This window comes from Miniopterus schreibersii, assembly GCF_964146895.1.
Source record: "Miniopterus schreibersii genome assembly, chromosome: 13".
Lineage (NCBI taxonomy): Eukaryota > Metazoa > Chordata > Mammalia > Chiroptera > Miniopteridae > Miniopterus > Miniopterus schreibersii.
Genome location: NC_138113.1, coordinates 2324473 through 2351258, shown reverse-complemented (window position 1 = coordinate 2351258; position 26786 = coordinate 2324473). Strand labels below are relative to the sequence as shown.

The 26786-nt window shown below is 56.0% G+C and overlaps 1 protein-coding gene across 2 annotated transcripts in view; it reads right to left on the bottom strand.

The window, feature by feature from the left end:
* Positions 1-26786, bottom strand: part of ASAP2 (ArfGAP with SH3 domain, ankyrin repeat and PH domain 2) — a 100736-nt gene that overhangs the window by 44740 nt on the left and 29210 nt on the right. For both annotated transcript variants that reach the window (XM_081156487.1, XM_081156488.1), the window contains exons 2-3: positions 16291-16363; positions 7385-7530 (exon numbers count right to left, since the gene is read on the bottom strand). In XM_081156487.1, the coding sequence (XP_081012613.1) occupies positions 7385-7530; positions 16291-16363 (219 nt within the window). The remainder of the gene's footprint in view (positions 1-7384; positions 7531-16290; positions 16364-26786) is intronic.

Sequence of the window (26786 nt, the reverse complement as noted above, 5' to 3'; positions counted from 1 at the left end):
GTTTCTCTCTGTCCCTCTCCTACTCCCCTCCTCTCTCTCTAAAATCAATAAAATTATATTTTTTAAAAAAGAGCAGAGGGAATGTGCTTTAAAAGGAAAAGAAACACTGTTACAAACATAAACAGAATCCCATCCAAGGCGTCACCAGCCGTGTGCCCCGCATCTGCGCGCTCTCCAGCTTGCAGGCCTGCGCGGTGAGCGGCGGGAACCGCTGCTCTTGTCCGCCCGCCCGCCCGCCCGCCCAGTGGAGACACGAGCCCGGAGCCCAGCCGCTCAGTCTTGGCAGGAGCCCTGGGCCCTGAGCCCCGCAGGGGAAGGCGGCTCTGAACCCCCGGCTGTGCGTCAGGGAGTCCCGGCAGCCGCAGCCCTCGGAGCGAGCCTCCTCGCGTCCTGGCCGGGAGAGCCCGACCGCAGCCAAAGATCGCTGCACATCCGCGGGCTCAGGCAGTGCGGGCCTCAGTTTATGAGTAATGACATTTTTATGACTTATGGGAAGAATTAGATGATCCCGGAGTAAACCCAGGAGTATTTTCCTCAGCGTCCAGCAAGCGCTGGGCTTCCTCCTTTGTGCTGACTTCCGTTTAACAAGTATATCACATTAAATGGCTTTTTTTAAACAGCATGAATGATCTGAATACAAATTATTAATCTTAATCATTGCCATTAAGTATGGATCTGACACCAACAGCTAACAGGCAATCTTTAGAGGACCCCCCCTCCCTTCCCCCCCTCTTCCTGCCCGAGCTTTCCCTGGGTTCACCTGGGCGGCCCACGAGGTGAGTCAGGTCTGTGATCTCACAAGGAGACGGAAATGACTCGGCCGGGCCCGTGGGGCAGGCGGACGGGCAGGGCGACCCGAGATCGAGATCACGACCAACCTCAGTACGAACAGCTGATTAGCAAACAGAGCAGACAAGGAGATGGGGGGCAGAGCTGGCCAACGCCACCTTTCTAGGCTGTTCCTCCTAATTACTTTGTTCATTTGGGGTTAAAATTCCTTGACTCTAGCCCTGGCCAGTGTGGCTCAGCGGGCCCACAAACCGAAGGGTCTCAGGTTCGATTCCTGTCACGGGCACATACCTGGCCCTGGTCGGGGCTCCTGTGGGAGGCAACCAATGGATGTGTCTCTCTCATATCGATGTTTCTCTCCCCCTCCCACCTTTCCACGCTCTCTGAAAAGCAATAGGAAAAATATCCTCAGTGAGGATTAATGAAAAATAAGATTAAGTTAAATTAAAATAAAATAAATTCCTTGACTCTAGCTTTGTCACTTTCAGCCTCTTAAAATCTCTCCACCTTCCCGCGAACACTCGCTCAGCCCTCAGGGCACCGTCTCCCTGCTCCTTTGGCTCTGGTCGCTGGTTACCACCCACGGATCGGCTCTACCCCGGGGGAACCAGGGCGCTGTCTTCTCCTTGACTTAGGCAACGAGCAGGTCTGCTCTGCCGCACGATCCTGTCTCGGGAACACACGCGTCCCGGCCCCTTTTGTTGGCAGGAGAGCCACTCTGATGGGCTGTTTAATTAGAAAGGAGCGGGGGGAGCCCACACCAGTCTTGGGTGTTTCACACAAACTGAAAGAACAAAGCCAGACGGCTGCCAAGGCCACTGGCTGCTTTCGCACCAGGGGAGGGGGCAGAGCTGAGCCGGCTGCTCCTTCAACGCGGCGACTCCGGCAGTTACAGAGCTTTGATCCTGCAGGTTCTGAATGGAGGGGGAACAGTGACCCTTGGCCCCCCTCCCACTGGAGATCAGACAGTGAAACGGCTGCCCACCCCCACGCTGAAAACCGTGAGGCCAGCTCCGAGAGGCGGGGCCGCAAGGAGAACCCAGGAGTCACGCCATCCACAGCTTCTTCCAAAACCCGCACAGCGGCAAAGTCTATCACTAAGTCATCAGCCAAAAATCAAAGCACCTTTGCAAATGTACGGCCTCCGAGAGCCCGAGGTTAGGTGTTTGCTGGCCTCAGTCTCCCCAGGGTGAGTCAGAAGCACGTCACCGGGCTGTCCTCTAGGGCACCTGCTTTCTTTCTTTTATTTTTTTTAATCTTCACCTGAGGATATTTTTTCCATCGCTTTTTAGAGAGAGTGGAAGGGGGACAGAGAGAGAGAGAGAGAAACGATGTGAGAGAGACACATCGGCTGGCTCCCTCCCGCACGCTCCCGGACCCAGGGCCGGGATCAAGCCTGCAACCCAGGGACGTGCCCTTGGCCAGAGCAGAACTCGGGACCCTTCAGTCTGCGGGCCAGCGCTCCAACCACTGCGCCAGACCGCTAGGGCAGGGGCAGCTGGTTCCTGACCGCCGAGGTCAGCAAGTGAATCAGAATCTCAGGGAGAGGCCCCTGACAGCAGCGGTCTACCTTGGACCGGGGGTGGCCGATGCGCTCGAGTCTGAGATGACGTCAATTCAGCAGGTGCAGCCCGGGGCCTGTGATTTCTCCTCTGACCACTTCCAGGTGATGATGAGGGTGCTGCTGGCCCAAGGGACCTCCCTTTGAGAACTTCTGTTTCAGGGTGGTGCTTATAACACTTTAATATGCCTACTCACGCCCTGCGGCTGCGGGGCCTATGAAAGTGGGAGTCCTGGTTCTGTGGGCCTAGGGCGAGGAGGGCCGGGAGCCTGCATGTCTACGAAGCCCCAGCTGATCCCACCTGCACGCAAGGGTAGGGCTCCTGGGGGCGCAAATGGAACAAACCCTGTTCAGTGCCTTGTAAACTAGAATCTGGAATGAGCATGGGAAGCACCTCACAGTGTAGATACCTTGGGAGGCTAAGACAAAGAATTTCCGACCATGTCTTAGGCCAGATTCAAACATCAGTGGCTGGTTTCCAGGTGCCCGTGGCAGCGGTCAGGGGCCCATCGCGAGCTCGATTCCACTAGAGAAGCCCAGCCCTCCTGCCCTCCCCACTCAAACCATTCACACTTTTACTCTGCACACAAGCTGAACAAGCCGAGTCTTCCTCTCTTCCAGCTCCCGGGCCAGAGACCGGCACCGACAGCAGTGAAAACCAGCCATCGGTAGGGAGGAGAGTGGGAACATTAAAAAGCAGCTGTCGGAAATGGAGAGAGTCTGTCACCGATAGTTCCAAATACCACACACAAGCCCCTGGGGTTCCCTCTCAATTTCTGCTCAGTACATTCATTTATGCCCCAAACCACGGCAAGTCTTCCCTGAAAGATGACATTATGACCAGTGTGTCTGTTTAATAAGAAGAAGAAAAAAGTAAGACATTTAAAAATAACAGACATTTTCAGGAAAAGAAGCTGAAGGGAAGTTTATGGAAGAGCCGAGCAGGTGGGGGCCTCTGGGAGGAAGGTCTCTGTGCTAAGCAACATCATCATCTTTATTAACACGGAGAATCAGTTACTATGTAACGCAAGACTGAAGCCCCTGCGGTACTGTTACCAGAGCAGCAGGTGGGAAACCCTCTGAGCCTCTGTGTCTCTGTATCTCTATGTCTGTCTCTGATCTCAGCATGTGGACAAAGCCGCACCAGCACTCGCCCCCAAGAGAGCCTTGCTGCTTGGTGGAACGTCCCAGCTCCTCTTTCAGGACGAGGGAAGTGGCGTTCCTCAGCCCCGGGGACCTCCCACGGGGTCCGTGCTGGCCTCAGCCCGCGCTGGCCCTGCAGAACCCAGGGCAGGCCCTGCAGCCTGAGAGCACGCAGCTCACTGCCAAGCCTCTGCCCTCAGAGACGGAGACGGCAGAGCTGCAAGAGCTGTTTCGGGGACGTGTCCTTGAATACAGCCTCTCATTCATTCAGAAGACACTTCTTGCCCTAGCCAGTGGTTAGAGCTTAGCCCGCTTAGGTCATGAGTACGATTCCCGGTCAAAGGCAGGTTCAATCCCCGGCCTCCCGTCAGGGCACGTGCAGGGGGCAACCGATCGATGTCTCTCTCTCACATCAATGCTCCCCATTCTCCTCCCTCTCGCCCTTCCAATCTCTCTAAAAACCAATAGAAAAAATATCCTCAGGTGGGGATTAACAACAACAAAAAAGACACTTCTCAGCACAGACATGGCCCCTGGAAGATCCTCCCAGGAGCCTTGTATCCATCTGGCCGGAGGAAGAGCACCTAGGAAGCTGGGCTGGCTCTGCCAACGGGGTGACACACGTTACAGCTCCAGAGCTGCCGGCTCCCTCCTTCATCCTGCGTAGCTGCAGGGAAAATCCACAGACTTTCTCAAAAAGGTGAGAATCTCACCCACGAGGAACAAAGTCTCACTTCGCACGAAGTTGGCCTTTCTTTGGAGGCGGTTCATGAGCATTCTTTCACCCCCCAGAGCAGGCAGGGGGCCATTATTGCCCTTTCTGGACAAGAGGCAGGATCGAGAATCTTAGCCACGCAGAACCGAAAGGTCTACACGCCCGGGGAAAAGCAAAAGCGAGGCTTTAAAAATAAGAGATAGGAGAGAGACGTGCCCAAAAATAGGAGAACGGTATATGCAAAATGCCAAAAAAGGAGACTCCTCCCGTCAGCAGCTCACTCTCAGCAAAAGCTTGGTAGAGGCGGCCGCTTGGCCTTCCAACGACTGTCTCTCTGTCTCTGTCTGTCTGCCTGTCCCTCTGTCTCTGATCTTTGCCAGGAAATAGGATCAACAGCCCTAACTCCATAAAGTAAAAGCTGAAACTGAAGTAATGCACGGGGACTTAAAAGGGAAGGTCGCCCGGTCGTTAATAAGTCGGCACATCGCAATGTGTCACCTGCGGGCGGGGTGGTCCTTTATGAAACCCTCCCACGTGCTCCTTTCACCTTGCCAGCGGCCCCGCGAGTGGGCATGGTTTGCCCGCCCTGCCCTAAGGAAGCCCAGGCCCGGGGCCGCCTCGTGGTCAGAGCGGCAGGGGCCCGGTCTGCATCCCCCCTGTGCTGCACTTTCCCCGCGTCTCCTCCCCTTCGGTTCAGTCTTTTCCCCGCAAGGAGTTTAAATACCACAGTAGGAAGAGCGAGCAGGAGAGTTAAGACCTGGACCGGCCTCCCCACTCTGTCCCTTGATAGCTAAGGACGCGGAGAGATGGCTGAAGGAAAGACAGGCACCAGGGTGCGCCCAGCCCGGTGCTCCCTGCAGGGGGCGCTCGCTGCGCGGTGGCACCTGGGACTCGCTGCACCGCGGGGACTTCCGCGTGCCCCAGGGGCAGAGCCGCGGGGCGGTGGGCACCTACAGCCAGGCCCGGCCCCGCTGTCAGTTTTGCAGAAAACCAAGAAAAGAAAGGGCTTCTTCTGTCTGACTGCGCAGCTGCTCACCTTGGTAACTCTGTACCAGGCCGTTCATTCAGGATTCCACTGGGGACCCTTCTCTACCTGCAGGCACACGGCCGAAGGCTGGCGAGGGCTCCCAGCCCCCCGGGGAGACAGGTTAGCTCTTTAAGCCACCCAAGCCTCAGTTACCGGATCTATAAAGTGGGGGTGACACTGGCTCACCTATGGGATTGCTACAGGATTCAAGAAGCTACCACGTGCAGAAGCATTGGCCCTATTCTACACACAAAACCAGGTACAATGCTGTCGTCTCCATTTTACAGCTGACAAGACCCCAGTGGGGATCCCCTGGATGAAGACAGTGCTTGGGGTGGGGCACAGACCGGGCCGCCTGCCGGGCCTTCCCGGGCCTCCTCCCGGGCCTCCTCTCCCCGCTTCTTGGGGCTGGCTGCTGTGTGCCGGCTTCTCTGAGGACTGGAACACGGCCTCTTTAGAGTTTTCTCCTGCCTGTTCCTTGCCTCTGCTCCCCTGCTGTGTTTATTTTGGTCTCTCTTACTCTGGAGGCTGCTCATTCATAGTCAGGAGCCAGACGCCGAGGAGCTGGCTGGAGCTCAGCGAGCGCGGGGGGTGGGGAGGTGAGGCTGAGTCCCTCACTGGCCGACCCCCCACGTCAGCACCTTCTTGGGGCCATTTGGTTTCTCCAGTTAAAAGGAATGAAAAGTAAAAGGCTCCCGCCTGACTCGGGGCTGAGACCCAAACACGCCCGCCCGCCTGTGCCCGGGGAGCGGGGCTGGAAGGGGCCGGCTGCGTGCTCAGTGGGCCTGCCGTCGGCCCGTGTGGGGCCGTAATAAACAGGCGACGGACTTGGTAAGAGCCCCGAGAGATGTGGGATGAAGCCAAGTGGAAAACATAAGCACAGCAACGGCTTTTTATTTTTACCATTTCCAACTGGGATATTTTACAAGTGGAGACAGGGAGACAGACCGAGAGCCTGGTCCCCACCCCCTTTCCTGTTATTAACTCGTGTCCGCCCCGCTGAGGCCAGACTTACAAACCCGCCACCATCACCATTCCCAGGACAAGGACCTATTTTTTCACTTGTTATGAACTTGCTGACAAGAGGAATGAAAAAGGCTCCGTTGTTTGCGACCTACATAGAAAGCATTGTTGGGTCCTTGACCTGGTCTGGTCGCCCGTGACCTTTGGGAGAAGCTGGGGGAGAAAAACAGGAAAGAGACGCCGGGACCATCCCTGTGGACATTCCCCTCGTGGGAGAAACCCCCGCCCGGCGGCCACAAACGCCCTCGCGGGCTGCCCACTTCTTCAGATTCCGTTTCCACCACGAGGCCCAGGGCGGCCCGGGGCTGCCAGGCGCAAGGAGGAGCTCCGTCCACCCCGGTTCCCCGGCGCCCCGTTCCCGGCGCCCCCCGCAGGCAAGGAGCACAGCTCCCTACTTCCACCTGCTTAAAAGTGAGACTCAGGTTCCACATTTGAGAAAAGAAAAGGCCTTTAAATATTCATGACAATTTCTGTGTTTTGATTAGAGGTTAGGTTGCTGGGTAAGACGGATCTGAAACATGTTTATTAAATATTATAAGTTGAAATGCCAACTGCAATTACCAGAAACAGCCAATTCCACAGAGTTTAAAAACAATTAAAGACTGAAGTCAGAGGCCCTTAGAAAGACGGATGCGTTTATTCATTTTATCTCACAGCTGAGCATGTTTAACACGCCAAACGGAATGCAGAAAGCCTTGTTGAATCTTACAATTCTAAAATGTATTCCAAAGTGACCTAATGCGTACAGAATATATAATTCCTTTCGGGACCCCACGAGCTATGACATTCATTCCTAGTTTATCCAACAAGCCCTAATTAGCCTCTCTGTGCTCCCTCGCCACCCACAGAGGGGTGGGGACCGTCGGGCCCACGGGCCGTGCACAGCCCTCAAAATCACTTGGTCTGACCCTGCCACAGGCAACCGCAGGCAGGACTCAAACTTCACCAAATCTAGGAGCTTTGTTCACAGCTAATTTTTAAGCTGATAAATTCCTATGGCCCATGAATGATGTTATAAATATCCAAGTGGCCCTCGGCAGAAAAAAGGTCCCCACCCCTGACCTACGGTGACTGCAGGGTCTCACCCGCTGCCCGAGGGCCGCAGCGGACGCAGAAGGACACTCACCAGGTTTTTGAAAAGTGCCGTCAGCTCCTTGGTGAACACTGAGAACTTGAGGAACGCGCTCCCCAGGTCCGGGTCGTCTCTGCACACGCAGTTCCCGCCAAACTTCTCCAAGGCTTGCGTGTACTGCTCCTCGCTCTCCACGTGGGCTGGAAGGCGGGAGACGCGCCGTTAGTGCAGGGCCTCGCCAGCCCCCCCACCGGGCAGCACCTCCCCACCTCCTCAGCTGCGGATACAATCGAACACGTGAGCAGAATAAAAATCTGAGAAAAGTCAAGATGCACCGGGAGCAGGAATAGCTTTGCTGCTGCAACAACACCCCGCGGTGCCGGCCGCAGGTCCCCCAAAGCACAATCGGGAAAGCGCCTCCAGGAGCCCCACAGTCTGCAGCTCATTGGGTGAGACCCCCCAAGGCGACCCGACGCCTTCCACATCCCCTAGGACTCCTCCTTGGCCCACATCACGGCAGGTGTCACCTGTCAAGTCCACTCCGCAGGAGGCGGGGGCTCGTGTCCAGTGTGAAACTCTAGACTCTGGTCCAAAGCCACACAGCATGATGTCTCCTTTCTACGCAGGACCGTTTGTTTGTACAGGGGCTGGGGAACCCTTGCCCTGGAGCCAGGCGCCTAGGACCCACGAACAAGGTGCCCACCCATCCTACCAGGGAGGCACCTGCCCTTGACCTCCAGTGGCATTTAAATGTCTTAGGAGATCCCTACATGGATCTAACACACACAAGAGAAAATTCATTTCCTTGACTGTCTATTTCTTGACATTCCTAAAAAGGGTCTGAGAGATCTGCACAAATTAAATGCGTTTCTAAGACTACACGCAGCAAATGAGCAGAAACACACATGGAGGCTGTGGGCAGAGCAGAAGAGTCCTTGGGGGATCGGGGTTCCAGTCCCATGCCCCCTCCCCACCCCCAGGAACAAGTATGGCCTTCATTAAGTCATTCACGCTCCCTGGGCTATGTCTTAGCCACACGAGGGCAAAGGACCTGCCATGAGAGACTCACAAGGTTAAGGTACAGATCAAAGAAACAGAGGATGTTTCTGGCTGGAAACAGAGCCAGAGTGGGGCCGAGCCGGGTCCAACCCAGGGCTGTCTGACCCGGAGCCCATTCTCCTGCTACACGGGCCTGTGGCTCATCCTTAAAAATAGCTCGCCTTGCCCAAACCAAGGGACCTGAGCTTGGGACTGTAAAAGTTCCGCTCCAGGGACAGATCGGTTCTCTCTTCCATTCCACTCTCCTTCTAAATCTAGAGCCTGTGGTCAACCATGGGGGGCAGTGCCTTGCCAACCACATGCTATTTCACTATTTCAAAACCGGTGGCCACGATGCGGGCAATTCCAGCATGGTTTCAGACGGGAGCGACAGCCGCAAGCAGACGTCTGGTGATGTCACCCCACTGGGGGGAGAGCAACACGTGTGCAGAGGCTGCTGTTGCCTTGGGAGCCACGTGGAGCCCCTCAAACCGGTGCCTGGACCCTCACGGCTGCTCTAAGTGAACCAACCCCACAGGGCGGGGCGGGGAATTCGCTTTTAGCGCCTACGAGGTGGCCTTTAAGCCTGACGTTCAATGTACCTGATAACCACATGCGGTATGCCTGGTGCATCCCTACTATCTTTGGAATACAGTGGAGCTCAGTTGGGTTATATGGTGTTTCCAAGATCACACAGTGGGTAAGAGGTGGGGATGGGCCAAATCCATCCTCTGACCACGACGCAGCGGCAGCCCAGCCCCCGAGCACCTGTGGGAGAGAGGAACCTGGCACAGAGGAGAGACACGCAGGGCCTCAGGCCCCTGCACCAGGTACGAGCGAACTTCTATTGTCCCTCCTTCTGGGCTTCTCAACTGATGTAGGTTGTGGGTATTTTTTTTTTTTAATTCTTTCTCTTATAAATCTCTAAAATAATGTGTTGATCCCAGCAATCCCCATGGCGATCAAGGAGGCTCCTTGGCTGGTCACGGTCACCATCATCATCTCGTGTAACGTGACGATCTCATCGCCACATCTCCTGGATCAGGATAATCTCACGTATTTATATTTAAAGTGTGTTCATCCACTGCGATCCCCTTCCGACGCTCAAGCTGTCCCAGCTTAGGTGAGTGGAAACTCTTCATGTAGATCTAGTTGAGGTTTTTAACACAGATTTCTCTTCCCGCAAACCAATGTGAAGCTTCTTGATGAAGACCACAGCCCGTGTCCGGCGGGCCTTCCCGTAAGCCCGGCACGGAGCACACTGTGACAACGGCAACCCCCCATCGGTGCCCATTAACTGCCTGACCGCCGGCTCCCGGGTCTGAGCTTTGCCTCCTACAGAACAGAAAGCAGTCGAGTGCCTTTATTTTTCTTTTGCCAAAAACAAATTTAAAATAAGAACCTAAAATAAGTAGCTTGGGAATCAAGTTTCTGGAAAGAACCCAAACTGGGGCTATCAGCTTTTATTTACAGGATGGTGAAAGCTGTTCTTCTAAAAAGAGCTCACTCCTCCACCTCCCCCTGTTCAAATATATCTTTAATCTGCTTCTTATTAAAGATCCAGACCCAAGACGCTTTGAGGTGGGAGGGACTCGGGGAAATGGGAATCTGAGGCACCTCGGCCATAGGTAAGACCCTATTTCTTCCCAAGCGTAGCCCAGCAGCCTTCCCATGACCCACCTCCCTGCACAGAAGTCGTGCTTCCCGCCAATCCATTCAAAGGGACGAAATGAGACCCTCACAGAAAAACCTAGCAGGGGGCCAACGCGCACGTGTGCGTACTGAGTTGAGAGGTAAGGGGCTGGGTCTTGTGTGCTCTTTAGTTTATTTGATTATTTGAAATACTGATATCAAGGAGAAGGCCCAGTGCGTGTAGCTGAAGCTAAAATGAACAAGAGGTGGTCCCTTCACTCCTTACTCAACAGGCCACAGCACACCGGCCCAGCGCAGCCAGAGGACGGGAGGGAACCCACGGCCAGTCAACCGCCTTCGAGTCCACCTCAAGCACGTCACGCATGGCTTCCAGGCCCGCACCAGGGTGTGGCTGCACTGCCGGGACACAGAGACGTGTGCGGTCAATGTCCAGGGCGGGGTGTATGGATCGTGCATCGCCGGCCTGCAGAGTTGCCAGGCAGTGTGCTGGGTGCTGAGGACTCAGAGATACTGCGCTGGGGCTCCAAGGTCCGGTAGGAATCTCCAGAGAAGCAGCAGGAACAGGGAGGTACCAACCCCAGGGGAACAAGGAGTCCCGGGCATTCGGAGCCCTGAACACTGTCTTGGTTTGACAGCCCTGCCTGCCTCCAGCTCCTGACTCTCAAAACCATCCCTGGGCAGCACAGGCCTCACGTCCCACCCTCATTGGGGCCACCATGCCCACAACTGGGTCTTTTCAGCTGGAACAGGACCCGGTCCAGAATCCTCTCTTTGTAGACAAGGAAACGGAAGCTCAGAGAAGGTGCTGACCTGCCCAAGTTCACAGCTGGTTTGCAGAAGAACTGGGACGTGAACTCATGTGTCCTGACGCCCAGTCCTCCAACGGGCCTCCAACCACCCCGGGAACTGGTTCCTCATTTGCTCATCCCATCGTCACCATCTCTGCTCTGGGCTGACACGAACGTGTTACAATCCTCCAGCCCAGCACACACACTAGCAACAGACACCAAGTGCCATCACCAGGGAGAAAGGCAGCTGATGGCCGTCCGGCCTCAGTCTCAGCATCGCCCTGACTAGGACCCTGCAGCCCCCTGCTCCTGGCCACACTGCTTGGCTTTGTAACCTGCCATTTCCTGCGCTTTTCCCAACACACTGCGCTCCTTTCTGCTTCCCAAACTTCATTCAAACCTCATTTCCGTTAAGTCTCTCCTGGGCCGACCCCTTGACCCCATGGAAACCATCAGTCCTACGGGCGTTACCACGGGAATGTCTCTAGGCCGGCTGTGTCCAGCCCGGGCAGCCGGCAACGGAGTCAACAGGTCAAGGTGACTAAAGGCTACGGAAACGTTTCTCTGTGATCACCCCATATTCTTACCGTACATTAACGACAAAAAAATGGCAGCTGGAAATCTGGGCGAATAAGTTAAGCCCAGCACCTCTACATGAGACTGGTAGCTGCCAACACAATTCAGCAAGACGGGGCTGAGCATGAATGAGCCCACCGGGAATGCAGTCCGGGCGCCGGAGCACAGCACGCCGCGGACACGGCGCCGGGCGAAGGAAAGGCCTGGGAGAGGAGCTCGCGCGGGCGCCCTTCGGAGTCCAGCAGAGGCTGAGTCTAACCCTGAGCGCACCGCCTGCCTCACCCGGGCGTCCGCCTCCGGGCGAAGGGGGCAGAGCCCACGCGGCAGAACCGCCGGGCCCTCCGCTAGCCCAGACTCCCCACCTGTCCACATGCAACGCAGGGAGGGGAGCCAGCGCTGCTGAGTGTGGGCTCCCGGCTGTTAGACACGTTACACCCAGTCATGTCGGTGCCCTTTGCTGCCAAAGCGATTTGATCGGCTACATTATAGGATGGGCATCGGGTCACTGCAGACTGCTTTCACCCATTTCCCTCTGTTTTCACCTCCTCAGACCTGAGGGCTTCAATTCTCTTTACTCACAGATGCTCAGCAGACCCCCACCCCCACCTCCCGGGGAGCACAGCCCACGAGACTGGGCGTGCTGAGGTGCCCAGGTCTGCATTCCTCAGGGATGGGAGCCCCTGGAAAATCAATGTCTCCAAAGCCTCACAGTAATAGCCACCATTCCCGGAGGGGAGATTTTGTACATGCACGCATGTACACACACACACCTGCACACACACACTTGCACACACATGCATGCACACCTGCACACACATGCACACGCACACATGCACGCTGCTGCATCTTTACGACACCTCTGCGGGATTTTACAGATGAGAAAACAGGTTTGGTGACATCTGCTGAACAGTGCAGCCAATGTTTCACAGTAAGCAGGGCAGACACCCAACTCTGGGACGGTATCCATGCCTGTAAAACATGGGTTTTGGCTCGATCTGTGGGCTCTTTAATCGTCTGGTTGTCACAGACACCAATAAAAATCAGAACAATGTTTTGGACGATCTCTTCAGGAAAAGGTACCTTTACGTAATTTTTCATGCATTTTTGGGGGTGCACAGAGACTCCCCTGGGTGTGTCCACAGACCCAGCACACCAGCTGAAAGAGCCCCTAGCCTAGAGGAGCTTAAATTCCCTACCAAACGATATAATGACCCTAAAAATGACTCATGTTAATACTTGGGACTGCAGGTCACCAATCCTACCATCACCAATCTCTGCGTCCCTTCAGCCCAGCATCCTCCCATGACTCAGAGGTCGATCACCGCTGAAGGGATTTGCGAGTCACCGAGTCACCCATCTGAATTCCGATCGTTACTCACCAGCAGGAGAGATAACCAGAATCTCAGAACCACATCTCGAGTGCCCCCCACCCCCAGCTTCCTTAGAGACAGGCCGCCAGCCCTACCGGAACCCTTCCAACGACCAGCTCACCAGCCAACTTCTCCCTCATCTTTCAGTCAAAACCTGTTCTCCTGAAACAACCCTCCAGAGAGGAACCGAGGACATGTCTCAGTTCCGCATCCCAGAGCAAGCTGCCTCCAGGAATCCCTTTCCCGACCCTGCCCGAGCTAAGGCGGCCCCGCTCCTCCAGGGCCCACCTACGGGGCTTTCAGTTCCCCCGCTGAGGTTCCTCTAACGACGCTGCTCTTCCATGTCAACGATGGGACCACCACCTTCCTGTGAAACACAGCTACTTCCCTGAGGTGACCTGGGGCTCACCCGTGAGCACACCCATCACGTTCGGACTCCTACTGCACCTGGGATCCACCGGAACAACCCAGAGTCTTCTCGTGAGATGCGCCAGGGCTCAGCCGGATGACACCCGGGGCGGCCCCGCAGCAGTCCCGCTCGGCTTCCCTCCACTGCGCACGGCACCCTCAGCCACGCCCTGCCGGGCAGGCGGTCCAGGTGGACGCTGTGGGGCGCCCCTGGTTTCCCATCTCAGCTCCTCCACCTGCTGGGTACACAACCCCGGGGAAGTGACAACTGCCTCAGGGACGTCCAGGAACGGGCTTACTGACAGCACCTAACCCAGAGCTGCCGTGAGATTAAGTTTATGCAAAGTGCAGTCAAGCCGAGGTTCCCGAACATCTCCCATCTTCAACAACCCGCTTCTCAGCCCGACAGCCTTTTCGTGCTGATACCTGTCTGTCCAGTCACGTGTCTCTCAGGCGACAAAGGAGAGGATTCGCGAGTGGGAGTCAGTTCACCTCCCAACCTCGCGTTGTTAACGTCTCAGGAAATTGTGCCGTGAATATTTTCGTTTTTTTCTTTGCTTTTGTTGCTGATTATTATTAAATTTTCACCTTTCACTGTACATTCCCTTTTTGTTAAATTTTCATTTACATTTCATGTCCTTTTTGTTTCTAAAGTGCTTATTTATAAACAGTGCATTAGGCATGTGCTGTATATAGGGAAGGTTAAAACGGAATCGTTCGGGGGTCTGGAACGGATTCAGTCAAGTTACATTATTTCTAATGGGGGGGGAAAAAGATTCTGTTTTTGAACAGCCTTCCGGAATGAATTAAGTTCAGGAACCGAGGTCCCACTGTATTTACTGAGCACATGCCTGGCCTATAAGAAATATTCCATTCTCAAGTTTACAAACATCAACACAGATGAACTTTCTCGTCTTCGACCTGTGTTAAAGCTCCGATTCTTTTTTTAATCACAGACACGATGTACACGCATCTTCAGTCCTGCATTGTTCCGCCTGAAGATTTCATCACGGGCATTCTCCCCGGTGTTGCCGCGATTCCATCACGTAGCTCCGCCCTAATTCAGTTACAGGAGGATTTCCGTTCTCACTGTGATCGGCAACAACGCAACGAGCGGCTCTGAGCATCCTCCTGTACAAAGACGTTTATTTTTCTTGATGTGCCCTGCAAAAGGGCTTTGCCAGAGCTCTGGGTGCCAGCTTTCGATGCTACGCAAAGCAACAGGGTGCCAGCCTCACGGCTTCTTGCCCAACACTGAGGATTATTAGGACTTAACCTATTTTCTCATGTTAACAGGTAGGAAACCACACCAGATGTACCTTCGTAATGCACAATGCAGCTTCGCTTCCTAAACGATTGCATTTATTTCTTTGGACCTGCTCTACCCTAATTACAGATGACCCTTGAACAAGGCGGGAGTTAGCGGCACCAACCCCCGTGCAGTCGAAAATCCACGTATAACTTTTGACTCCCGAAACACTTAACTACGGTCCCTCAGTGTCAGCGGGGGGTTTGTTCCAGGCCCCCAGTGGATGCTCAAGTCCCTCGTATGAAATGATGTAGAACGACGCATTCAGCCGGCCCTCCACATCCACGGATTCCCAACTACAGATAGAAAATCCTGTCTTTGATCCAAGGTTGGTTGAATCTGAGGATGTGAAAGCTGGAGATACAGACAGCAGGCTGTATATTTATTGAAAAATATCTGCATATATGTGGACCCCTGCAGTCCAAACCCATGTTGTTCAGGGTCAACTGTATATGATTCCTGTAGTAGGAAAACTCTCTGTATTAATTTTAAGCTCTGCATTAAATAGCCATGTTCTAATTAGCATTGCAAATAACCGGGAGAAACACATACGAAGCTGATTCTCATTTTCTTCTGTCGGTAGGAGATGGGGAGGGTTTGAGGGGACATTAGGGTTTCTTTCTTCGTATGTTTCATTTCACAGATGTGACAATTTCTCTAGGACATTCGGATGGAGAGTGAAGAAGAGAGAGCCTGCTCTCAGCAAGAATAGCTCCGTGTGTCTTTAAAACAGCCCCATGAGAAGTGAAAATGAAAGTCTCTGGTTGCTTCCTTCTTGATAGATGAATGTTTCCACCCACTGAGGTGTCAAACACAACTGAAAAAATATTAGCTTTAACTTCCCGGTGTGGGAAAAACACCTTTGGGCTGAGGCAAAGCTCAGGAAATTTTAGACTAATAAAAGTTTTAGAACAAACATGAACTGGGCTTTTTAAAGAGGTCGGATGGCAGTCTCCTGAGAATAGGAAAAATCATGGTAGCAACAGTTCCTCAACGAATTGCAATAATAACTACTCCAGGAGAACTGTACATAGTCGTTCCAGAAAATACCTCTAGCTTGGTTCCTCGTCATCTTTTTGAAAAGCGAGAGCCAACATAATAGATTTGCTTTGTGTAAGACACTACTGCTTTGTATGCACAGGGGACATACTGAGGCCTTTCGGTCCAGCCCATAGACCAGGGTGCGTGTGTGTGTGTCCATGTGTGAGTGTGTGCATGTGTGTCCATGTGAGTGTGTATGAAAGTGTGAATCCATGTGTGTGCATGTGTGTCCATGTGAGTGTCCATGTGTGAGTGTCTGGAAGTGTGAATCCATGTGTGTGTGTATGTGTGAGTGTGTCCATGTGTGAGTGTATGGAAGTGTGAATCCATGTGTGTGTGTATGTGTGAGTGTGTCCATGTGTGAGTGTATGAAAGTGTGAATCCATGTGTGTGCATGTGTGTCCATGTGTGTCCATGTGTGAGTGTATAAAAGTGTGAATCCATGTGTGTGTGTGTACATGTGTGTCCATGTGTGAGTGTATGGAAGTGTGAATCTATGTGTGAGAGTGTGAGAGTGTGAGAGTGTGAGAGTGTGTGTGTGTGTGTGTGTGTGTACATGGGGCGGGCTGGGGGGCCCAGGGCACAATTCCACACCAGGATTGGGCAAAGAGCAAAGCAGAAATACTTCTAACGCGTGAACACCCCAACTCGCCTCTGTAACCCGCATGCCCAGAAAAAGGAGATTGTAGGTTGTTAATTAACGGTGACGGACACCACGGCATTGGGACCAGGGATACAATGCTTCCCACAGAAACCCCAGGCAAGGCGGGGACTCACCCAGGCCCGAGATGTTGATCGCTTTCACGGATTTCTTCATTTTGTACAGAACCATCCGGTCCACGTCCAGAGCCTGAAATACAGAGAATATGCTCATGAAAACAGGGCTTGGGCACAGATCACGGCGACCAGAGGGCGGCCATGTGGGAGCCACCCTGGAGGCCGCTCGGGCTGCTCTGTGGGATAATCCTCAGTGTGTATGAGGATCGGCCGTCACTAAACGCTGACCCCGTCCCCCCGATGCTGCCCCCGTGCACACCACCTGCTGGACCTCAGCCCTCGGCAGGGAAACCGGGCCCCTTGGCCCGACTCCACTATACCCAAGTCTCAGTGCTCCCGGGAACCAGCAGGGCTCCAGGAGGTGCAGCCTGCCAGGCTGGCCGCTGTGTCTGGGCTTCGTCCCAGGCACAGGGAGCGACGGGGGCAGGAGGGCGGCCGGTGCGGGGTGAGGCAGGGCGCCCCGTCACTCCACCCACAGCGGCCACCTTACGCACGGCTCGCGGAAGGCGACCGCACTCCGGACGCAGAAAGACCCAGATACATATTTGCTTGTTGGCTTGGAAGGCGCGCTCCCCATCCTTGCCAAGCCTCAGGCTTCCCTTCCAAAAGCGGGAGTGACAATACCTACTCTGCAAGGTCATACGATTCAACAGGCACACTTATGTATTTAATATTCGACAAATATTGATAGACCGACCACGACACAGCCGCAGCGTCCAGCTCTTGTAAAGCCCGAGTGGAGATGCCCGACACTGTTTGCTCAGTGGCTTACAGAACCTGGAGGCTTAATTACAGCTCCACGGCCACAAGGGAGACAGGCGAGATTCCCCCTCACCAGTGAAGCCCCACAGAAGATCGACGGGGCCGCCTCTGATTGTGCCGGGAGGGAGACAGGCTTGTAAACTGGGGCAGTGACACTAACCACAGGGCTACTGCACAGACGAGATGACTCCCCGCGGGGGGGTGCCCGGCCAGCACCTCGTGGACAGGAGATGCTCCATAACAGTACCTGTTACAATCTAGAAAGACAATCCCCTGAAGAGACAGAGCCGGAGTCCAGGGCTTCGCATGACACCCGCCTGCCTCTCTACCTGTCCGCTCGCTTCGAGACCACGTGGAACCTACCAGCCCCACGTCTGTTGAGCACTGAGATGTGGCTGGTGTCGCACGTGAACGTGATGACATTTTGGACATCGTAGGCTCAATAAGCTATTCACGAAATTAATTTTACTATTTCCTTTGACCTTTCCTAACACTCCCCTCTGAGGGGAGCTGGTTCATCACTGTGTCCCCAGCGCCCAGCAGAGCCTGGCATAGACCAGGACTCAGAAAGCAGCTTAGTAAATGGCATGAGACTAGGAAGGCGGGCGGGGGCTCGAATCCGGGCTCCGGTGTCCCCGCTGAGTGTGGACAATGGGCAGCCACCCAAGGCTTTTTAGCAGGGGGAAGAAAGCCGTACTTGGAGGTCGTCCAGGCCACAGGGAGAAGGACGGGTCTGGGCCGACAGGATGAAGCAGGTGCAGGGAAAGGCTACCCGAAGGCGAGGGATCTGCTGGGGCCCACGGCTGGGAGGCCATCTGGGGCTCCACGCAGGGCAGCAAGCGGCCCGGGAGACACATCCTGCCTCTCAGCCGGGCTTTAGCGCTGAGGTCTCCAGCAGCCCCACGGACGGCACAGCCACTTCTGTCCGCAGAGGTCGGGCTGAGTTGTGCCGAGGAAAACGGGAGCCGGAGGTGCAGACAGGCCGTCACAGATGAAACAGGCTTTACAACTCCGTGAGCTCTGACAGATTTCCTCCTGCATTACCCTGTGGGGCGCACTCTCCCTGGTCACTTACTACACAAAGTCCTGGAAAAACACGCCCGAGGACGGAATCTTCACCCTCCTCATTAAAGGGGTGCTGCTCCCTGAGCTCGGGAACGGGCTCAACAGGAACTGCTGCGTCCCTACGGTCTGTGAGGGCTTGGACATCACGGTGAGGCGGGCAGCGGAGGTCATTTCTAATTAAAATTGCAAAAGGGGAAAGCAATTACCTCCCCACTCAAAACACCCACCCTTTGTTATGGGGCATAGAGGGTGACCCCAAAAAAGCATACGCACACTTTGAATAATTATAAAGGCGGCGTTTATTATAATACATTTCGTTTTCAAAATTGAGCTATCAGCTGTTGCAGTGTGTGCACATTTTTTGGGATGCCCTGTATCTATAGAAAACTAAGATTGAACCTGGTCAGAAGTCCGAATGATTAAGACTGAGTGCTAGAAAAAGTCAATTACATAAAAACAGCTCCGGAACCTTAAATAGTCACCTGCGGCCAGCGGCTGCCAGGCTGGACAGCGCAGGCCTGAACCGGGAGGGAGCAGGCTCGCGGCTCCTCCCGAGGGCCCCTTTCCCACGGGGGGGTCACAGTGTCCGGCGAAGGGCCCACCTGGGCAGCCTCTAGCGAAAGCGCGCAGAGCACAGGCGGCCCGGGGCCCGCGCCGAGGGGCGCCACTCCCAGGGATAAATGAGGACGGGGCTGGAAACGGAACAGCTTGGGGACCCAAAGGGACGCTTTCAAAGTGGTTGAAAACAGTTGTTTCCATTCCTCTGAAACATCTGAGACATGGCCCTCCCGTCTTGTTTACAAAATAAAGTTACTCTGCAAAGCTTGTTGTGTAAACTAACGGGCAGCCTCGCCCGGCCACACCTACGCTGCTGCGCGGTTCCTCTCAGGCCTCGCTGGCTCTGGATCCCGGCCGGGTTTGTAGTCGCGACACAGAAACTCTGGCCGAAGCTGCAACCCTTTCTGCCCCCCTTAAGCTCGGGAGAAGGGCCCGCTTAGGGATCGTCTAATAAAACCGCAGTCACTCAGGCGGAAGACAAGGAGGGTGTCCGCGACACTCCTCCAAACAGCCGAACTCGGGACAAACCCAACCGCCGCAGGTGGTAAGTGATGAACTGTCCTGTGTTCATTCATGCAGGAGAGCGCCGCACAACCTCGGGAACAAACTACCCACCCAGGACAAAAACCAAAGTCACAGCTGCAAGGTACACATACGATGGGTAGATCGCCATAAAAATTGCTTCAGCAGGCCAAATCAGATGGCCTTGTTTATGTTTAGGGACGTGTATGCTGCTGAGAAGAAACGGGTGAGAAGCCCAAAGGCCCAACCCACGAGAACCACCCCGCCAACCACCGGGCGCCCATCGGGCCCAATTCTCGGCAGCTGCGACTGAAGTTTCCCGGCGTGAGAGCGGCAGGCGGAGAAAGAGCAGGCGCGGACGCTGCGTCATGTCATCAGGAGCCTCGGGGCTCGTGAGGTCCGAGGCACCGAGAGCCACCTGCGCTCCCTGAGCCCTGTCACTGTAGATGGCAGCCGCGAGCACAGGATTTTACTAGACCGCTTCAGAGAAATGGAAGCAGATGACAGGGGACTCCAGTGCTATAAAAACGCCACACATCCTGGTTTCGGTTAGGGAGGAAGGAGTGCCTGGGAGATGGGGGCAGGTGAAATGGAGAGGTGGATTTTGGCCAGGCGGCAGTGACACACCAGCAGCACAGAGGCCCTCCCACCGTCCGTGCCCCGGTGCCCTCTCCTGGAGGAGGCGCAGGGCAGGAGCGCCCGCCAGGGTGCCCAGACAGCCCCCACCCTGTCTCACTCCAGCTCTGCCCCTGGGATGGACTGAGGTCGGACGCAAGGCAGGAAACGGGCTGTCTCAGGGGAATGACCACAAACAAAACAGGGGACCTTGGAACAGAAGGTGTCCCTCATCCCTGAAGGAAGTGGGAGGAGAAAGGGCGGGGCCCCCAGCTGGGCCAGCGAGGCCTGGGGTGCGGGAGCTGCGGCGAGGCTGGGAAGGTGACCTTCGGCTGGGAGTGAGGTCAGCCTTCCACATCTGTCCCGGTCCCAGAAGACAATGGACTCACAAGCCAGGCCGATTTCCCCAGGAAACAAGGGGCAAGCCTCAGGGACTCCAGGACAGTAACATAAACCGGGGAGCGGAGGCCTGAGACAGCGGTTTTCTTTCTGAGCCCCCAGGCCGACGAAGAGTCCTAAGTGGAGCACTAAGGAAGATTACTAAGGTGGAGTGCTAAGGCGGGGTACTGAGAACTCGGCTCCCAGAGGCTCTGGGGGTCGGCCCGAAGACACCGTCATTCACACCCTCTCTGTGGGTCTGTCCCCACCCCTGGTCCCCTTAGCATGTGGCTCTACCATCCACCTTGGCCCTCGACAGGGGCCTTTCTGCCATCCATGGCTGCCCCCTTTGTGTTTTCTGCATTCTTCCAAAAAGTACTTCTCATAATTGCGACCTGGGACTTTGGGCACTATATGCATTGAAAATGGGGAAAAAACATTATTCCAAGTCCTCAAGCTCCCTTCTAACGCCCCCCTCTCTTACCCCGCAATATCACCTACAGGAGACACCAACAGGAACCCAATAGGACGGGCCTTAGTCCTGGTGCCTCAGCGCTGGGGCGTTCGGGAGAACTGCGGCGGTCCGAAGGCCCTGGGTCAGAATCCGTCACACGGGCGTGGATTCGTCCGGGCTCCACGTGCCAGCCGTGTGGCCTGGGACAGTCACGTCACCGACTGACTTTGGTCTCTTCATCTATAAATGAGGACCGACACCTGCTTCATGGGACAAGACCGCCCCATAGTTTCGGGCATGCCGTCGACACTAACTGGCAGCCACCATTAGCGTTCTCTGGCTCTCAGAGGGGCGTGAGCTACATTGTGTCAAGTAAGGCGGCTGTTCAGAAACACTGGCGCTCATTAGGATACATAGTTTCAGGTCTATAATGGTTGTGATGAGGAAACTCTAAGAAAAAATAACATTGTAGCTCAGGCAGCCTTTCATTTTCACTGATAAGTTTGTGTGTTTTTTCCCCCATCAACATTTAAATTCTTTCTCTGACTCTCCAAAGGGGTGACTCGGGCAAAGGCAGGGCCACACGGCAAGTGGCAGAGCAGGGTGCTCTGGGCCAGCTTGGCGGAGGGTGATCGCTCATCCCCTCCCAGCTTTACCACTTAGGGTTATATGGAGGAGAGAGTGGGACCCCAGCTCTAAAGGCAAGGGGAGCCGTGAGCACCTGGTGGCGGCCTGTCCCCTCCTCCCCTGCCCTGTGGACTCCTGGGGGTGCAAAGCCCAGTTATAAAGCAAGGCCTCTAGGCAGGCCCGCCCCACTCAGACCTGCAGGGGACCCACCTCCTGCATGCGTGTCTGTCCAGCGAGGTCCAAGCTCTGTTTACCCCCCAACCCCCACCTCCCCACCAGCGGCCACCCTGTTAAAGTGATGGGTGGGCTGGATGATCTCCACAGCTCTGACCATGCAGCTACTGTGTTCCTCGGATAAGGCCTCGCCATTTGAAATACCTTTTAGTTCCAGGACAGCGGGGGACGTGCCGTCTAGAAAGGCCTCTGCAGCCCCGTCTCCCCGCAGCGCTAGCATCCACCCGCCAGTGGTCTTACGCAGTGTTTACAGCAGCTTACGAAATCCCATCCTTCCCCCACTTCAAAGGAGAGCCGACTGGCTCAGAGTTCAAGTGACTTGCCCTGAGGCTGTTTATTTGGCTTTGAACTAACTAAAGGCAAGGAGAGCGCCAGCAGACGGAGAGAGAAGCTTCCGGAACCGGCTCCTCACCCGTTTGCTAATGACCTGGCGTCCAGGGCCAGGAGGGGCACCCACTGGACTCCTGCCACCGCCCTCTCCAATGCTGGGGGGAAACCCCTCAACCCCCTCCCCTGCGCTCCCTAAGCCCTTTCCCACCACCCTGGTCCAGAGCTAAAACCACGCGGTGCTGGTCCAGCCTCCCAGGGATGCTGTCCACTCCTCACCAGAAAGCTGCTCGGCCGCCTCCTTGGCCCCGTGTGGCTGCCCTGGCCCCCGACACCCTCCCTGTGCTGGCCCGAGGGTCCCCGGGAGCACGGTGGCCCACCCGGCCCTGTAGGTTCGGAATCCTCCCGGAGAGCCGGGCAGAGGAGCGGATAAGAGGCGTCGGGGTCGTGGGTTTGCCATCATTTGCTCACGTCCAGGTTACACAGCTATTCCTGGGCTTTCAAGGGGAAAAGTGGCCGCCATCTGTAGTCTGGCCACGACGTAGCCGCACCTTATAAAGTTAAACACACTCGGCAAATGACCCAGAAATCCCACTCCTAGGTATTTCCTTAAGACAAAAAAGTAAACGTCTATCTACACAAAGACTCGTAACAGCTTTATTCATAATCACCCCACGCTGGAAGGAACCAGACGCCCATCGGGGGTGAACTGACACACATCGTGGCCTGTCCGTTCCGCGTGGCCCGGGAACTAGCAGTGGTCTGAGGGTGCAGGCAGCCGTGGACAGCGGACCTCGACGGCGCCGTGCTGAGAAGCCAGATGCAAAAGGCTGCAGGCCACGCGATCCCACGTACAGGAAACTCTGACAGAGGCAAAACTGTAGCGACAGGGCCCAGATCAGTGACTCCCAGGGGCAGGGGCTGACTCCCCGGGGCCGGCACTGGGGCAAGGACCTCAGAGGGGCTCGAGGGAACTTTCTGGGGTGACGGGACTCCCATATTTGACTGTAGTGGGGGTTTCACGATTGATACATTTGACAGAACTCATTGAATCGCACACTTAAAACTGGTTAAGTTTACTATGTCGACTACACGTCAAATAAGCTGATTCACATGGCTGCTCTCTCTTCTCAACAACTTGCAAAAATTTTTCAAGCCTCTAGATGCCCTTGGGATCATTCCTTCATCCTCGGTACACTATTAAACACCACGGTTTCCCTCCAGAGGGGCTGAGGCTGAGGGAAGCTCGGACCCTCTGCAGGACTGCAGTGAACTACTAAGTCTGAGAGTCAAGATTAGCCGGTGTGGGGCTGGCACTAGGACCCAGGCGCTGTCTGCACGAAGTCCTAAATTCTTCCATTTCCTCCCAAGGGCCTTTAAAATAAGTTTCTCTAGACCTCTGGTTCCTGATTTCCTTACACCCTAACAGCTCCAATATCACCCCCGTCTGCCCCACCTGGCCCCACGGCCGCTCAACACAGCACCAGCCAGCGTCTGTGCCAGGAGTTCGTCGCTGCCTTGACCTTGAGGAAGACTCTCCGCCCAGTGCTCCCTGGAGGGCACGGGTTCTGCCGGCTACACCCTCACGCATACCAGTCAGCTCGCCCCAAGGAGCCAGTCTGGCTCCTTACAAAAAACTGATGAGGCGGCTGGGCGTGGCTTAGCCATTGAGCGTCGACCTGGGATCCAGGCGATCGGGGTTTGATTCCCGGTCAGGGCACAGGCCCGGGTTGTGGGCTTGATCAATGACTCTCTCATCATAGATGTTTCTATCTCTCTCTCTCCCTCTCCTTTCCTCTCTCTGAAATCAATAAAGATATATTAAAAAACACATAAAACTGACGAAAGAAACTCGATGAGCCCTGGCCAGTGCGGCTCAGTCGGTTGAGTGTCGTCTCATGAACCGAGGCCACCAGTTCAGCTCCCACTCAGGGCACACGCCCAGGCTGTGGGTTTGATCCCCAGGAGGAGGCCTGCAGGAGGCAGCTGATGGATGTTTCTCTCCCTCTCCCTTCCTCTCTCTCTAAAACCAATAAAAACGTATTGAAAAAAAGAAACCTGATAATTTTGGGGGGAAAAAAAGCTACTGAAAGATAAGAGATGCTGGCCACACTTCCTGTTCCGAAGCCGCCTCGCCATTCGCCCAGGCCCGCCCCTGGTCCTGTTTAATCATCTCCGACCTCCCTTCCTGCCTGCTCCCTGGCCGGAGGGGCAGCTGCTAATCTCTCGGTGACACTGACCTTCCTCTTACATCAGCCCCAAGGCAGCCGCTGTCCACGCCGACTTCCTGCCAAGCGCTCTGTTCTCCACCGCAGAGCCGAGGGTCCCTGGGATTCAAGGTTGCTTCCCCCACCCACCGCTGTTCCCTTCGCCTCCTCCCCCGGGGTCCCAGAGTCTCGGGGGAACGGAGGAAAGCCAGGTGAGGTTATGCAAAAACGCACCTGCTGTCCGGCTGGTGCGGCTCAGAGGGTGAGCATCGACCTAGGAACCAGGAGGTCACGGTTCGATTCCAGGTCAGGGTTGGGGGCTCAATCCCCAGCAGGGGGCGTGCAGGAGGCCGCCGGTCAATGACTCTCATCATTGATATTTCTCTCTCTCTCTTTCCCTCCCCCTTCCTCTCTCTGAAATCAATAAAGACATATTTTAAAATAAAAAATGAAAATGCACATGGCCCCCCTGGTCACTAAACCTACATACCCCACTCACGCAGCAGACACTGGGGTCAGTGGTTCTGCTCTGAGTTCTCAATTGCTCCTGGGTGCACACACCCATGCGGCAAGCCACCTGGCCACACTCCCCGGCTCTCAGCACCCCTGGGAGGAGAGTCCCAAGAAATGGCCCCGTGCATGGCACTGTGCCCAATGCAGCATCTAAGGGTGGGCATCGAGTGTCCGTCCCCACTGTCAGCCCAGTTCTCAGGATGTCGAGTGTCCGTCCCCACTGTCAGCCCAGTTCTCAGGATGTCGAGTGTCCGTCCCCACTGTCAGCCCAGTTCTCGGGACCTTGAGTGTCCGTCCCCACTGTCAGCCCAGTTCTCGGGACCTCGAGTGTCCGTCCCCACTGTCAGTCCAGTTCTCGGGACCTCGGCTCCTTTCTCTGTAAAGTAAGAGACTTGGTGAAACACCCGAGGCCACCTCCACTCACAGACTCAGACTCACCCGCCACAGTCTGACCCCTGTCCCCTGACCCTGTCATCAACACTCACGCCCTGCGGGGCCGCGTGCACCTGCGCCATGCCTGTCCCGCTCCCACCGCATCTCCAAAGGACGACCCTCAACCTTCACGATCCGCCCAAAGGCCACGTCCTCCGTGTCACCCCCCGCCCCCCTGTGCTCCCGGCGTCTTCTGATGCCACCTCTGAGAGAAGCTGCGGTCGGCCTGCCTTGCTCCACAGCCGGTCGTGGAAGCTCTGACTTCCCCACTTGATTTCAGTTCCCTGCCGGGAAGCCCCGCGGCCTTTCCGTCTCTGTAGCTGCGACGCTGAGCGCGGAGCTCTGGTCTCGGAGGGCCCGTGGCGGTTGTTTAATGGAAGCGCCACGACCCCTCCAGCCCCAGCAGTTAGCGTTTGATTCTCTGAGCCGATCACCACTCGCGTTCCTGAGCGCCACGGCCCACGGCCTGCTCCTCTCCGGTGCTCCCGCTTCCCACCGGGTCTGTGGACTCAGCTGGTGAGAGAGGCGGCCAGTCGGGGTGCCCTACATCGTTCTGGCCCCCGAGGGACCGGGAAACCGCACACGCCAGGGTTTGTCGAGTGATTGCGGATCCAGGTCCCCGACCACTGCCCGGGGCCAGGGGTCTGCCGTCTCCACGGCCGCCATGGCGCCTGGGCTGCTGGGCGAACGCGGGGACTCCTAGAAACAGGGGGGCAGCGACGCCGCGTACTCCTCTGGTCCACACCCAGCACCGTCTGCGGTCGAATGCCATCGGCCGCCGTCCTGGTGACGGCTCCCGGTGTGGAGGCCGTGCGGGTAGGGCACCTGGCCCAGCAGACGCCGGACACACGCTCCGCGCCAGGCCGCACGTCAGACGCTGAGACCGGTTACGACGGGGCTCCTGCCCCGAGATCGTGGGCGTTCCGTCAGCTTCCTAACAGCCTCCTGAGGCAGTCAGGGTATTAGCTTCCTCGTTTTACAGCTGCTGAAACTGAGGCTCAGGAGAGTTCAGTGAATTTTCCAAATGAGAAAAACGGGGAGAGACGTGAGCCCAGACCTGCCCCCGACGGGTGCCCCCCAGGCGCGGGCCCGCAGCACGCAGCCTCCGAGGGCGGAGAGGGCAGCTCTATGTCCCCTGCTCTCTTCACAGACCCTGTGCGGGACCAGCCCCCAGACAAAACCCAGGAAACCAGGGGTCTGTTTCCAGGGCCCCCCCTCTCGGACCAGGCGCCCCGGGCGTCCCCTGAGGTGTCCCCAAGGAGGTCCTGTTCTCCTCCGCTCGAGGTGGCAACCCATCCAATTCAACTCAGCCCGTGCGGGGACACTGCCGAAGAGGGGGGCTGCCGGGGACCAAGGACACTGCACGTGCCACAGGGTCCAGCTCTCAGGCAGGTTCCCGGCCCCCAGCCTCACACAGGCAGCCGCTCTGTGCCCTGTGCCACCCCTCGGGCTGCTCCGCTGAGGCCCATACGCGCCCGCCTGTCACCTCCTTCCCAGGATGCGTCTGCATCATGAGCTCGGCAAGGCCCTCCCTACAGGGCCCTCCTGCGGCTCCCCGAGGAGCGTCGTGGCGGACGTGGCCTTGTGCTGTCCCCTCGGTCACTCCCATCTGGGGACAAGGCAAGTCCGGCTGTGAGCCTCAAGCAGAGGGTGAACCCCTCCGACGCCACAGCCACCCCAGGGACGAAAGTTCCTGCCGAGAAGAGCTCCCGGTGCCCTCTGGAGACAGGAGGGCAGACAGGGAGGGGCTGAAGGGCAGGGCAAAGCCACAGAGCCCGCTGCACAGACCGAGTTCATGCCGA